Here is a 14,431-nt window from a genome sequence, read left to right as displayed (position 1 = left end):
TTGCTTCTTTCGCAAATCACTTTAAATCTGTGCCCTCTCATTCTTGATCCTTTTACGAGTGGGAACAGTTTCTCCCTACCTACTCTGTCCAGCCCTCATGATTTTGAACACCTCTATCAAATCTCCTCTTAGCTTTCTCCTCTCCAAGGAGAATGGTCCCAACCTCTGCAATCTATCTTCATAGCTCAAGTTTCTCATCCCTGGAGCTATTTTTGTAAACCTGTTCAGCACTCTCTCGAATGTGTTCACATCCTCCCTTCTTGGTCTGTTCACTATCTCTTTGTCTCTATGGTTATCCTGCGCTACGTGGGAAATCCTACATGCTCCTGGCGGTCTGGATGGCCATGTGTGCAGGAGGTGCCTCCGACTGGAGCAACTCGAGCTCCGGGATTTGGAGCTTGAGTGGCAGCAGGGGGCGCTACGGTGCATTCATGAGGCTGAGAGGTTCGTGGACAGCACGTTTCAGGATGTGGTCACCCCGCAGCTTAAGGAAGTGCGAGCAGAGAGGGAATGGGTGACTGCCAGACAGAAGAAGGGGACCAGGCAGGTAATGAAGGAATCCCCTGGGTGCACCTCACTTGCAAACTATTTTTCGGCCTTGGAAAAGGGTGAGAATGACAGTTCCTCTGTGGAGGCCAACCTGAGCAAAGGCCATGGCACTGTGGGTGGTCCAGCTGCTCAGGGTGGGGGAGGAAGAAGTGTGGAAGGGCAGTAAGTGTATGGGATTCGTTAGTGAGGGGAGTAGGCAGGCACTTCTGCGGCCATAGACATGACTCCAGGATAGTATTTTGCCTCCCAGGTGCCAGGGTCAAGGATGTCATGGAGCGGATGCAGGGCATTCTGAAGAGGGAGGGTGAACAGCCAGAGGTCGTGGTCCATGTTGAAACCAATGACATGGGAAGAAAGAGAAATTAGGTCCAGCAAGCAGCTTTTAGGGAGTTAGGTAGGGAATTGAAAAGCAAGACTTCAAAGGTAGTAATCTCCAGACTACTCCTGCTGCCACGCAGTCATGAGCATAGAAACAGAAGGATAGAGCAGATGAATGCGTGGCTGGAGAGATGGTGCAGGGGGGAGGGCTTTAGATTCCTGGGGCTTTGGGACTGTTTCTGGGGGAGGCGGGAACTGTACAAGTTGGACGGGATCTGAACAGGAATGGGACCAACGTCGTCGGGGGTAGGTTTGCTAATGCTGCTGGGGCAGATTTAAACTAAATTGGCAGGAGGGTGGGATCCTGAAAAGCAATTCAGAGGGGAGAGAAGCTGATATAGAATTAGAAGTTAAAATGCTAGTCAGTGAGTCTGGAAGGCAGAGGGAACATAGGCTAGATAAGAAAGAATTGAATTTAGCAAGGCTAAATGGAATATATTCTAATGCAAGGAGCCTGAGAATAAGACAGACAAGCTGAGGGCACAGATAGGCATGTGGGAGTATGATATCATAGCTATGGCCGAGACCTGGCTAAAAGAAGGACAGGATTGGCAGCTCAACATTCAGACGAGATGGCGAGGGGGATAGGAGAGGGCGTGACAATATTGATCAAGGACTCATTTATAGCAGTGAGGAGGAACGATATCTTGGAAGAATTATCAAAAGAAGCCATATGGGGAGAAGTAAAAAATGCAGTAGGGGAGCATCTTGAAGATAGTGACCATAATTCAGTTAGATTTAGGATAGTTGTGGAAAAGGATACGGTTGGGCCAGGAATAAAAGTTCTAAACTGGGGAAAGGCCAATTTTACTAAGATGAGATACAATTTGGCTCAAGTGGACTGGGAGCAGCTACTTGCAGATAAAACTGTGCCGGACCAGTGGGAGGCATTCAAGGAGGAAATAGCGAGAAGACAGGGCAAATATGTTCCCATAAAGACAAAGGAGGGGACCAAGTCCGTAGAACCCTGGATGTCAAGGGGCATAAAGGTTAGGATAAAGGAAAAAAGAGAAGCTTAAGGCAGATACTGAGGGCTCAATACAGCTGAGTCCCTACAGGAGTATAAAAAGCGCAGAGGGGAACTTAAAAAGGAAATTAGGAAAGCTAAGAGAGTGCATGAGAAAGCATTGGTGGGTAGAATAAAGGAGGGACATGGTATGGTGGATAGGAAAGCCTTTTTTCCATTAGTAGAGGGATCAATAACCAGGGGACAAAGATTTAAGGTAAGAGGTAGAAGGCTAAGAGGGTAGTTGAGGAGAAACTTTTTCATCCAGAGGGTGGTGGGAGTCTAGAACTCACTGCCTGAAAGGGTGGTTGAGTCAGAAACTCTTCTAACATTAAAGAAGTATTTAGATATTCAATTGTGTTGCCATAGCCTCCAGGGCTATGGGTCAAGTGCTGGAAAATGGGATTAGTGTAGTCAGATCTTTGTTGGCCGGTGTGGACACAATGGGCTGAATGTCTCCTTCTTTACTGTAAATGTCTATGAGTCTATCAATCTATTATCTCTCACACTGTTTCTTTTTTGTATTTGTTTCTCTCTCTACACAGTGACAGAAAGCCATGGGGAGGTTGAAATTGTGCTGCACTTAAATTGCAGCCACTGCGAACATAATGACTGTGTATTTGACCACATTAAAGAAGAACTCATCTGCTTGTGTGAATCGGGAAAAATATTGGCTCCAGACAGTGTTACCTGCATTTGTGAGTATCATTTTTGACATGGTTATTTTTTCACTCGCTTTCAGATTTATCCCAAATAATGCAAGTTTAATCATCATCATTGCCAAAATAAAAGCTGAATTTATTTTCTGAAAGAATAGATGTATTGTACAAATTTTGCTGTATCCTGTGACATCACTGCTGAACACTGACATATCTTAGGTAAGAAACACTGAATAGAGCGTCAAGCCGCACAATCAAACTGAAGCCTGTTGTCTTAGTACAGGTGAAGAATGGCTAATAGTCGTGAAGAGTTCTGCAACCTGGAGCCCTCTGAAAACTCTCCCAGCCAAGTATGGACAGGCAAAGGCCAATGTGTGGGTTCAGAAATAGGAATAGGATGGAAACAGGGAAGACAAGGAATGGAATTAAATTATTTGCTGTTTTACTGGTAATTTTCTCACAATCTTTCTTCTTTCCTAGCACCCCCAGAGGGTCACCTGCCGCTCTCTCTAGTGCTTTCAGTGGTGTTGTCAGTGGTGGTGGCAGCCTTGTTGCTTGCCTTCTCAGGAATCATGATCGGTAAGTTCAGCCCTTTGGAACATTGTGGTGAAATGTGCACGGATCCCTTTTACTCATCCAGTATATTTTGACAAGCCAAATTAGGTCCCTCTGTCCCAGTTTCGGTAAAAGCTACTTGCCCTGAAGAAATGGCCTCGGAGGCAGTGGCGGCAGAGGTGTTCCTGGAGGGCTTTGTGTCCTTCAGAGGGTTGCTTCTCCTGCTGAACACCTGGAGCAAGGCCCCCAAACGCTCTATTGGCAAACTGGTGCCTTAGATCTCTCACAACCATTTTTCACTTGTCAGTGTTCCCTGCTGTCTGCAGTTGCCGTACACCTCCTGTTTAAGAGTCGCTAGCTGCCTTTAAGTGTTATCAGAGTCTTACCCTGGGGAGCACCAAAAAAAAAGATGAGTGAGAATGTAAAAGCAAAAATGCTGCGGATGTTGGAAATCTAAAATAAAAGTAGAAGGTGCTGGAAATACTCAGCAGGTCAAGCAGCCTTTGTGGAGAGAGAAACAAAGATAAAGGGCAGAATCTTGTGCCCTCCCTCGTGGCAAGTTTGGTGACAGGGGAGATATTGTATCAGGGTAGAGGATGGGGACCCTGCTACCTTCCTGCCTCCACCTGATAGAATCTGTGGCGGGAAGGCCCGAGGACCACCTTCCTGCCCTGCCACTAATTGAGGCCCTTGCAGCAAACAGGGGGCTCATCGTGCAGCATGCATAACAAGCACAGCCTGGTGTGTTTGCTTGCCGGTTCCCGGGGCTTCCCCTCATTCAAAGGCGCTCAGTGCCTGATCGAGAGACCCGACATCGGGGGGCCTGCTGAGAGCAACATTCCTGCCCTGGTTGCCGACTCCCCTAAGTCCCACTCCCCCGTGAACCCCCTCCCACCTTCATTCACCTGTGGCCTGGATCCCAGGCCTCAGGTGGGTGTCGTTCCAGCAGCAGCCACAGTGGTCCTGCCGTTCAAAAGAGCTGCCAGCCTCTGATTGGCCGGAAACTCTTGGTAGGCGGGACCTGGGTCCTGATCCCGGGGAAAAGCCCGCCACTTGCTTGTCAACTGCCTGATTGGCACGCACTACCAGTGGGCCTTCCCAGAAAGAGGCGGTGTGGGGGTCTCGCTGGCTCTGCAAGACCCCCATTACCGGCACAAGACTCCGCCCAAAGTTGCAGGTCTGTGACGATATCAGAAAGCTGCTGATGTAAGGTCACAGACCTGAAACGTTAACCCTGTTTTTCTCTCCACAGATGCTGCCTGACCTGCTGAGTATTTCCAACATTTTGTGATTTTTTTTTTTAAGATTTCAAGTAAGACCCACACTTCCTCATTACTAGTCGATGCCTTTTTTCTTTGTGTGTTGGTGAAATAATTCCTTTTAAATAATGTTCATTGTAGTATACCGCCTCAAGCACCAAGAGCTGCAAGCCATGCAGATGGAGCTACAGAGTCCTGATTACAAGCTCAGCAAGCTGCGAACCTCCACCATCATGACTGACTACAATCCCAACTACTGCTTTGCTGGGAAAACTACCTCCATCAGCGATCTCAAAGAGGTTTCCCGGAAAAACATTATCCTCATCAGGTGAGTCAGAGGAAAGTTAACGTTTGGGGCCATGGCTTCATTACTTTTACCTGCCGCAGAATTTTACGCCTTGCAGGAGAGCGCGTGCCTGACCCGATCGGGCGTGAAATGGCGTTGGGCGAGCGTCCCGACATCGTCTTCCACGCAAGCAGTCTTCAGGTCGGCCATTTCATGGGTTTCAGGGCCGTGCCCGCCACCAATTAAGAGGCCACTTAAGACCAATAAAAAGGCAATTGTTCTCGATTTTACGTTGCCCACACGATTTCGAGCTCATCGCACAGGCAAAATGGGCAGGCAGGCAGCCCACGTTTTGCAAAACCTCATCCAAGGGCGAGACAAAAAGGGTCAGCAGCATTGCCGTTGTGAGTAGTGAGGAGTTTAGGAGATGGTTTGCTGCTGGTAGCTTATTTGAACTTGACAGCTTCACCTTGGTTCTGAGCTTCATTCTTACCTTTTATAGGCTTCATTTCAGGACACATTGGGCAGAATCTTGCCCTCGGATGGCTTGCGGGCCCCACCGGCTCAGCGGTGGGCGGCCAGCCGACCCCCGCCACTGAAGTGGGCCCCGCCGCCACTTTAAGTGGGCTGGCCAATTAAGGCCTACGCATGTTAATAAAGAACACATAAACTTTATTAATTTTGTACAAAACGGACATGAAACGGGGATGAAGTTTCATGAATAATCTGGACCCCGCTGGGGCTCCTGGCCTGCCTGCCAGCCTTAAGCTTGGCCAGGCAGGTCTTTACTTACTTTAATTAGCCTGTTAATGGCCTCAATTGGCCCTTGACAGGTCAGCTGATCTCGCTATCCACCCGCCTTCATAAAAATTTAAATGGACCGGGATGATGTCGGGGATTCCTCCCGACATCATCCCGCGTCATTTTCCCCTCGGCGAGCAGGCCCTGCCCCCAAATCGCCCAGGGGAAATTCCTGGCCATTGTTTTCTCCAAGGCCCCTGGAGAATTTTGACCGTGTAGAACCTTCCAGGTATCAGACAGCCTTCTGTAACTCTGGTAATGGGGATTGTGGTCTCTGCTGGTGGCACCTCGTCTGAGGAGGAAGAGAGGGCAAAAGGGAGAGGGGCCAGCTGTCCCAATGCAGCTTCTAAGGGATGGATCTGTGGGAGGAGAGGCGCAGGCACAAGGGGCGCAGAGCCAGCAGGTAGTCCAAGGCATAAAGAGCCACAGAAGACGCCATTATCCTGCTGCCCGGGTTTACAGGCAATGATGCAGCTACCTCAATATGCCCGAGGTGCAATGCCGAAGGAGGCTCCATCTTTCCATGGAGACTGTGACCTCCATTTGTCATATGATTGAGCCTGGGATCACCTCCAACTGCCAGTGGCTCTGAAGGTCACAGTGGCCCTCAACTTCTATGTCTCTGACTCTTCCCAAGGGTCAGCGGGGGATCTTTGTGGAGTCTTCCAGTCAGCTGTCCACAGTTGCATCAAGCTGGTGACAGAAGCTCTGTTCAGGCAGGTAATGACATTTACTCTTTTCCGTACGGACGAGGCCAGCCAGGCTGAACGAGCCGGAGGGTTTTCAGCGATTGCTGGGCTCCCCCGCATCCAGGTTATTCAGTTTTCCAGCCCGACTGGATGGATGGCTGCTGGGTGACAAGGGCTATCCGTTGAAAAGGTGATTTATGACGCCTCTCCACCACACAAGAACAGAGGCAGAGCAGCATTATCACAAGGGCGGTGATAGAGAGGACTATAGGTCTCCTGAAGATGTGCTTCTGATACCTGGACCGTTCAGGGGACGCACTACAATAGCCCCCAGAACGGGTGTTACTGATAGTGGTTGCACACTGCACTCTCCACAATCTCGCTCTGTCCCTGGAGGAAGAGGATGTTGAGGCAGCTCCGCAGGCCACAGAGGATGAATCCGGTAGTGAGTCAGAAGAGGAGCACAGTGAGGAGAACGCTGAGGGTGTGGAGGCAGACCTCTGCATCCTTCAGGGAGCCAGGGTCACCAAGGATGCCTTGATCTAACGCTCCTTCAGCTAGGCTGCCAAAGACCTGCTTCCACCTCATGCCAGGGCTGCAGCCTCCATCCAGGATGTCTGAAATGACCCTTTCAATTGAACCCAAAGTCCACTCAGTACCTGTGCAAAAGGTTTAGAGCCACTCATGTCCAGCATTAGATACTGGCGTACCCTGCTCCAAGAAAATAAAAAGGTGAAGCATACTCAGCCCATTAAGACAAAAGCAAAATTTCTATAATTTTTACACTCAAAACAAATGAACATTACCGTATTTGGTGTTAGTGCCCATACCAGTAAACACATAAATAAAACATGGCAGAACAGAAGATCACCCATGACCCGTCCCTCTTGTTCTCATGGTGCCGTAAACTTACATTTGTGAGTGCTGGGTCTTGGTGCCCCCCTATCGCTGATAGTGGCATTGGAGGCAGCTTGTTGACTCCGGTGTCTTGTTGGCCATGATGACCTTGGCAGTCATCCTCTGGCCAGTGGAGCCTGTACTGGCCCCACCAGGGAGGGAGCAGCCAGTGCCACGGCTGGCGTCACCCCAGTCATTGCAGCTCATCAGATGCCACGGTCACTGGCAGAGGGGCAGAGGAGCTGCTGCCATCATCCAGAGTGACCTGAGGAGTATGCAGAGATGACAAACAGGTCATGCGCCAATATGAGGTCGCTCTGGACCTCCCTGCTTGCCATTGATAGAGGGGCACCTAGCTGGGATACCACCTGAGGTCATTGCCTGTGTGAGGGCTTGCAAGTCCAGGTGCAACCCCAGGAACCCCTCATTCTGTCCCTGGAGCTGCCTCTCCATGAGAGTTGCCACTCTCTCAATGGAGGAGGCAGTGCATTCAGTGATTCCTCCAAGATAGAGACCAAGTCATGCATACCCTCATGGATCTCCTGCATGCCAGATCCTCCCGCACATTCCGCTGGACATCCAGCATCCAGAGGCTCATCACCTGCCTTCGTCTCAGCATCGTCCTGATCTCCAGCAGTCCTCCAAATGCCGGCACCCTGGGCACTCTCTGCCTCAGTCTGCTCCTCAAGTGAGTGTGAAGTGTCCTCACTGCTGTGCACCAACATTCTAGCCAATGATCTAATGCTCACTGAGGTGCTGGTATCTGCATTGGTATCGGAGTACCCACCCGACCTGCCCTCCTGCCTGACCCCCAGCCGCTGTTGAGGCCATTGCTCCAGTCTCCAGACCACAGAATGATTCTCCCCTGGCAGCCTTCAGTAAGCTGCTTCTACCAATTTTAAACCGCCTGCCAGGTCAACATTGGGGAGACTCCTGCCCCCACCTGGCCCTTCCTGACCGTTGGGAAGACGCGTTTCACGCTGGGCAGGCCTTAATTGGCCAGCCAGCGTGAAATCGCGATCGTGGGCCTGTTTCCCAACCGCTCCCGGGCCCAGGCCAAGGAAATAACTCAGGCCTTGGTGTTTTGCAGTTGCTCAGTTTTTCTTGATACTTGTTGGTAAGGAACAAACATAAACAACCAAACAGTTATTTTTGTTATTATTTTTCCCTCAAATTTCCTCATCCCTTAAGACACATTCTATAGCACTGGGTATAATTCTTCAGGCATGTTCATGCGCAAGGGCATTGGCAGCTCAATTTCCTGCAGGAGAACATCAAAGCAAAGCCAGTCTCACACGCATCCCCTCTCAGCAGAGGTCAGTGCTTTGGAACAGCATGAGGTGATTTTTACTTTTGTCCTCTCTAGTCCAGCAGCACTGAGACATTATCCCCTTTTTATGTGTAAGTGGGAAGTAAGAGGCTCCACCAGGAGCAGTGGCCTCTGGTAGGCCTGCATCCTGTCCTTGATGAAGGTGAGAAAGGAGCCAGATGACAGATAAGTAGGGAGAGGTTTTCAGCGAGGTCAGGAGACGAGGCCCCAGTGAGTGGGAGGGGGTTCGACAGGTGGGTGAAGGCTGGGGTGCACAAGACAGGGCAGGAGGGGTCCCTGTGGAAGTGCAGACATTCAGGGAGGTCCTGAAAGGAGGGATGATAGGTAGAGCGACCACTTTGTGTACTGTAAGTTTTTTTATATTTCTACTTAAAAGATAGAATCCATTATCATTAGCTAAAATCAGTTAAATTCATACTTTTGTGACCATCCTATTTGACTTAGGCTTCTAATTATTTAATCATAATATGCGTGGTCCTACTGGATTTTGAGAAGCGAATCCCAATTAGATGGGTCGTTCTCTTTATTTAATTAACTTGAACCTTGTCAGACCCTGTGCGCTTATTCATTTAGGTCCCCTAGAGATTACTGATTTCCAGAGGACTTTTTTTGTTCTGGTAATCCTGGAGTGATGCACTACAGTAATGGAGGACAAATAGTTTATGTATAAAGGCCTCTCTAGTCCACTAACAACTTCACTGTTTAACTGAAATACACCCAAGTAAATGAGCATACAATGGCCTGACCAGCGGAGTTGAAATAGTTGAAAAATATCCAGACAAAAGAAAAAAGAAAACTGAGTCCAGTAATGAAAAGGTTGACTTCACGAACAGCTTTTATTTCTGCTACGTAAGTAAATCCTAATTATTTGTCAGCTTCAATAGTGAGTGGCTATTTATAAATAAGAACAGGTTATTGGGTTAAAATTAATCATTGCAATTTCCTATTTGGAGAACTTGTTAACTGCAGAGGCATGTACAACCCACTCCTAATTATTCAGTCATTTTTTTTTTTTCATTTAAACAGCATGAATTAGACAGGAATCTGAACTAGACCATGTGAAATACACAGCAAATTGGAAGTTTAGAGCTAAAAATTGAATGATCAAATAATTTGAATTAAATGACTGAATTCACAGGTGTAGACTATAAATACCTCTCTGCTGATGCTGGATTTAGGCATGTCTAATCAAACCTGTCAAGCACTGTCATTCAAAATGACATTTATTCATTTTACTTAAAAATTGGTGATATTTTGGTACAAGTATGCTTTTAAAAATAGAAACAGCTTTCTTTATTTTAAAGAGTTTATAACCTGATTCATTCTTGTGATCACAAATCGCAACATTTACTCACCATTGATATCTTTATTCTAATAGAAGTGTGGGATTGCAAACATTGATTCTCTTAAAGCTTGTAGATGCTGTAATTGGCTGCTTATTAGTTGGAAATGACTAGTGTTGACAGAATGATTTTCCTAATAGGGGCCTGGGCCATGGAGCCTTTGGTGAGGTGTATGAAGGTCAAGTGACTGGTATCCCTGGTGAACCCAGCCCTTTGCAAGTCGCAGTGAAGGTAGGAACCTTGTGATTTCCATTGGTGTCTTTAATCACATGTTAATTTTAAAGTGTTATGCGGCTACATTCTATTTTGTAGTGCCGTTTTTCTTTTGATAAGAGGCACCGCCATCTTTGTGAAAATTCTGTTCCACTATTTTTGCCTCTAAAACACTTTTTTGTCAGGCCGATGGGGCTCTCGCCCACCAGTCGGAAAACCAGTGGGAATCCTCCGTCAGTTCTGTGAGGGAGGCCCAGCGGAATCAAGTGCCTTTCAGGCATTTAAGTGGCCACAGGCAGGCCTTTCTGTGATCGAGGTCCCCAGTGGCCGAAGTTCTGTCGGCCAAGAGCTGCCAGCCAATCTGAGGCTGGCAGCTCTGGCTCTGGTGGCACTGTGCCCAGCAGAGGCACAGGATAATTGTAAGACTCTACGCCATGGGTGAGTGAGGGTGGGGTGGGGTCATGGGGAAGGAGGGGGTTGGAGGCAAGGGCATGGGAGTGGCTCCCCCTCAACACCTTCATGATGCCCGGTCTCTCGATTAGCCACAGAGTGCCTGATATAGAGAGACAATCACGGAAGACCAACAGGGTTTGCTGGGCAGCTTTCCGAGGGTACAAGAAAGCCATGTAGCTCCCATTTAATCTCTGAGCCACAACTAAGTTGCAGTGGGCTCAGGGGTAATGGGTTTCATTTGGCTCATTAGTGAGCCTAATTGACCACCTCCGCTGGTGACTGGGAATCCTGTGGCAGCCCCTTCTTCTATCCCACTTAATCGAGAGAAGTTTTCCGCCATTGGGAGACTAATGCTGGGCTTTTTCCCATAATTAAGTGAGCCTGGCTGCAATGGGCTATTTTAAATCCAGCCCTTATGTATTAATGCAGTGCTTCATCTCATTTGTGTGTATGATATCATTGGCTTTTTTGACTCTTGTCCCTCGCCACATAAACAGAAAGAACTTGCCAGACACGTTTTCCTATCAAAGGATGCCTTTGAAAGTAATAAGCTTCCTGAGAAGGCAGTGGGTTAGACTGCCTGTCCTGATTCTGTCTGCCATTCTCCTTCTGAGAAAATGACCAGTTAAACAGTAAGTGTTCTCGAAAACTGATCATGAGGAGGTGAATGCCGCAGTTGTTCTAACATTGCATGTGATGACTTCTGTTCACTCTGTATGACATTACAGATTGGCATCAGCCAGCGTTGATGATTTTTGTTTTCTGTCATGTACTCAACAACATTTGCAGACTTGCTCATAGCAATGTTTAATGGTTGAACATGCTTTTTTTCTATCTTCATAATGGGATTACATGAGTTATTGTGCCATTCTTTCACCTCAGGAACCTGAGTTTGAATCTAACTGAGACCAATTGGAAGAATATCATCCTTGTGCTGTGGGGAAGGAGGGGGTGATGAGGTTTATACAGAGGCACATTGTTCCAGTCAGATTAAAGGGGGCCTTAGTCTGCATCTAATCAGACTATTAACCTAACAATGCTTGACCCTGACTGCCGGAAATAGTAAAAATATTGCATTCCTCACCACTGACATCACTCACTATGTTCAACCCAAAAATTTCACTAGGTATATGGTATTAATTTCTAAGATCAGTGATCTTTTAATATTATCAGCTACGTAAACAATGGCCCATACATGGGAGGTAGCTGCAGGAGTAGGCCATTCAGCCCCTCAAACCTGCTCCACTATTCAACTAGATCATGGCTGATCTTCTACTTCAACGCCATTTTCTTGCACTGTCCTTCTATCGCTTGATACTTTTAATATCTAGAAATCTATCAATCTTGGTGTTGAATATACTAAATACTGAGCCTCCACAGCCTTCTGGGGCAGAACAGTTATTATAGAAAAACTACGGACAGCAGTAAAGGTGCTTACATAATCTACAAATTACAGGGAAAGGCCATGCTCTCAACCCATCTTTTATAAATAAAGTTGTTTAATCATTGAAGAAAAACGACCATTTAAGGAGAAATTAGGTGTCACAATATGTTAGGAGCTCTCTGGATGGATGAATTAAGCTGAATGGCCTTCATCGTCTGTAATTGCCATGTGATTTTGTAACAATGAGTAGGTTAATGAGTTTGCTAAAAGAGTGTACAAAGTGGCATCATTTCAGATACCCTTTGTTGTTCTAATTACACTGATGTTCTATCGTTGTTAACATAATGCAGCACTACTTCCTAGTTCTGTTATTCAGTCAACCAGAAGTCATAATGCCTTATGGAGGCAAAAATTGTTGCGGCCTTTACAAGAAAAAAGAGACTGACAAAATAAATCTGGAGGCAGAGAAGTGGAATGTGTGGGCAAGTGTTGAACCATTGCAGTGCCCAAAAGCCGAGTCCATTAACAGCGCAGTAGAAACACTACTACAAAAGCAAAATATTGCGGATACTGGAAATCTGAAATAAAGTGCCGCTATGTGAATGTGAGGAGGACTATCCTGCTTAGATTACTAGTATACCTGTCCATAAGTCTATGCCTGGCAGCCTGGTGCCTGGTGACCAAGGGCAATGCTGTACATGGGACTTACAGATACTATGATCAAAAAGATGTTAGATCTTTAAGGAAGCTGACAAGGTACACAATAGAGCCTTGCAACAGACGGTCTGCAAAATGTGGCCTTTGTCGAACTGTTGTAATTTCATTGCTGACCAACACCCTTCCACCATAGGTGGGATTTTCCAGTCCCGTCAGCGGCAGGCATCATGGTGGGCAGGACCAGGAAATTCGGCGTGCAGCCAAAAGTCAGTTTTCCACCGGTGTAAAAACAGATTGCAATTTTCCCCTCCCAGATTTCACCATGGGTCAGGGGCCAGCTTTGCATGCCTATGCATCTCATGAGTGCTCAGTGAAAACCCAGCTCGCCAGAATCACGCTCCCACACCAAATCCAATGGCCATGCCGGCAGCTAATTAGACTGATGTGAATCAAGACCAGCACCTGGCGAACTGCACTTCATTTGTGACCTTGAGGTTTGCGTTTGCCTGCCTTTCACCGCACTGCTCTCGCAACTGCTCTGACTGAAGGCACCACTTGACTGCGGTGGGGGGGGGGGGGAGTTTGTGTGGTGGTGAGGCTACACACAGGCAAGGGAAGGGGCTGGAAAGTACACACTTGACTTTGGGGGTTTTGGTGGGGTGACTGGAGCCTGGGAGGGAAGGGGCAGATGGAGACACATGATTCGGGGGAGATAAAGGAAAAGAGGGAAAAAGTCTGAGGCAATCCTGTGGCAGTGCATACCATGTAGTTGGAGCCAGAAAGCAAAGACAGCCCTGGCAGGGCACGCCATGCTGCAAGGCTCTGCCTGGCACACGTGTCTTGGTCCCAGTCCAGGGAGGGGGAGGGCTCATGGTCTGCATTCTTGTGAGAGTCAATTACAGCTTGTGGCCAAATGTTGAATGGATATGAATGACCATTGTCCCTCTCATAAGAATGTGCAAAGTCAGAAGGGTCAAACTGTAAAGGGGCCATGGCTAAACTACAAATTAACATAGTCCAAAGACGCTACATATTGCAACTGAGAGATCCAGGCTTTACAGTCATTACATTAATGCAAAACTGGGCTCTAGTCTGCTCCAAAAGCGGAGGCCTGACAGTGCCTGACTGAGGCTGATGGTGCCTTGCTGCACTTGTCCAGATCCAACCCCCTTTGTGAATGCACTATCATGCCTGGGGTGTGGGGGAAACTCAGCTTCCAGTGAACCTTAAAGCTGTTCTACAGCTGCAAGGGAGGATCTGGGATGAAATGCCTGGAATGAGGGCAGCTCGAGGTTCAGAATATTGTGCTCGTCGGGTGGGCACGCGCCCCCACCCAATCGAGCGCATAAAGATGCGCGATGACGTCAGGCGAGCGTCCCGACACCATCATGCACTCGCGTGATGTTTTGGTCGGTGGGTGCGCACAGGAGTCGGCAGCGCATCCACTAACAATTAACAGGCCTATTAAAGATCTAATTAAGTGAAACTTTTCACTTACGGTTGGCAGGCAGGCAAAAAGGCCAAATGGCCTTTGGAATTTTTGTGAAACCTCATGGATGAGGTTTCGATCAGTCATTAAAATTTTTTCAAACTAATGAGAGGGGACATTTTATTAACATTTTTAAAATGTTTCTATTTTATTTTCAAAAATCTTCATCTCCCTGAGGCAGCTTTGTGCCTCAGGGAGCTTTTCCTGCATGCACTCAAAGGCATGAGCAAACTCCCGCATTCGCCCTCCTCCCCACCACCACCACCACACTCACACACACACACTCACACACACACACACACACAGACACACAGGCAGTGTTGAGCACTGCAGCGTGCATTTCATGTTGGTTGGACCTTAATTGGCCCACCAGTGTGAAATCGCGGTCGGTTCCCGATTGTGCCTGGCAGTTTCCTGACCCGGCCTGCCCACCGAGCCCGCCCAACCACCGGAAAATCCTGGCCAAGGGCTTCACAATGACCC

At 47.8% G+C, this 14,431-nt stretch overlaps 1 protein-coding gene across 1 annotated transcript in view; it reads left to right on the top strand.

Annotated features, from left to right (window-relative positions):
- The window catches only part of LOC121288717 (ALK tyrosine kinase receptor-like), a 172,655-nt gene that overhangs the window by 66,022 nt on the left and 92,202 nt on the right, over positions 1–14,431 (top strand). Inside the window, exons 9-12 of the mRNA XM_041207475.1 lie at positions 2,479–2,631; positions 3,073–3,171; positions 4,548–4,734; positions 9,893–9,983. Of these exons, the coding sequence (XP_041063409.1) occupies positions 2,479–2,631; positions 3,073–3,171; positions 4,548–4,734; positions 9,893–9,983 (530 nt within the window). The remainder of the gene's footprint in view (positions 1–2,478; positions 2,632–3,072; positions 3,172–4,547; positions 4,735–9,892; positions 9,984–14,431) is intronic.

The sequence above is a fragment of the Carcharodon carcharias genome, chromosome 2 (genome assembly GCF_017639515.1).
Source record: "Carcharodon carcharias isolate sCarCar2 chromosome 2, sCarCar2.pri, whole genome shotgun sequence".
Taxonomy (NCBI): Eukaryota; Metazoa; Chordata; class Chondrichthyes; order Lamniformes; family Lamnidae; genus Carcharodon; species Carcharodon carcharias.
This window is presented reverse-complemented; position numbering and strand designations above follow the sequence as displayed.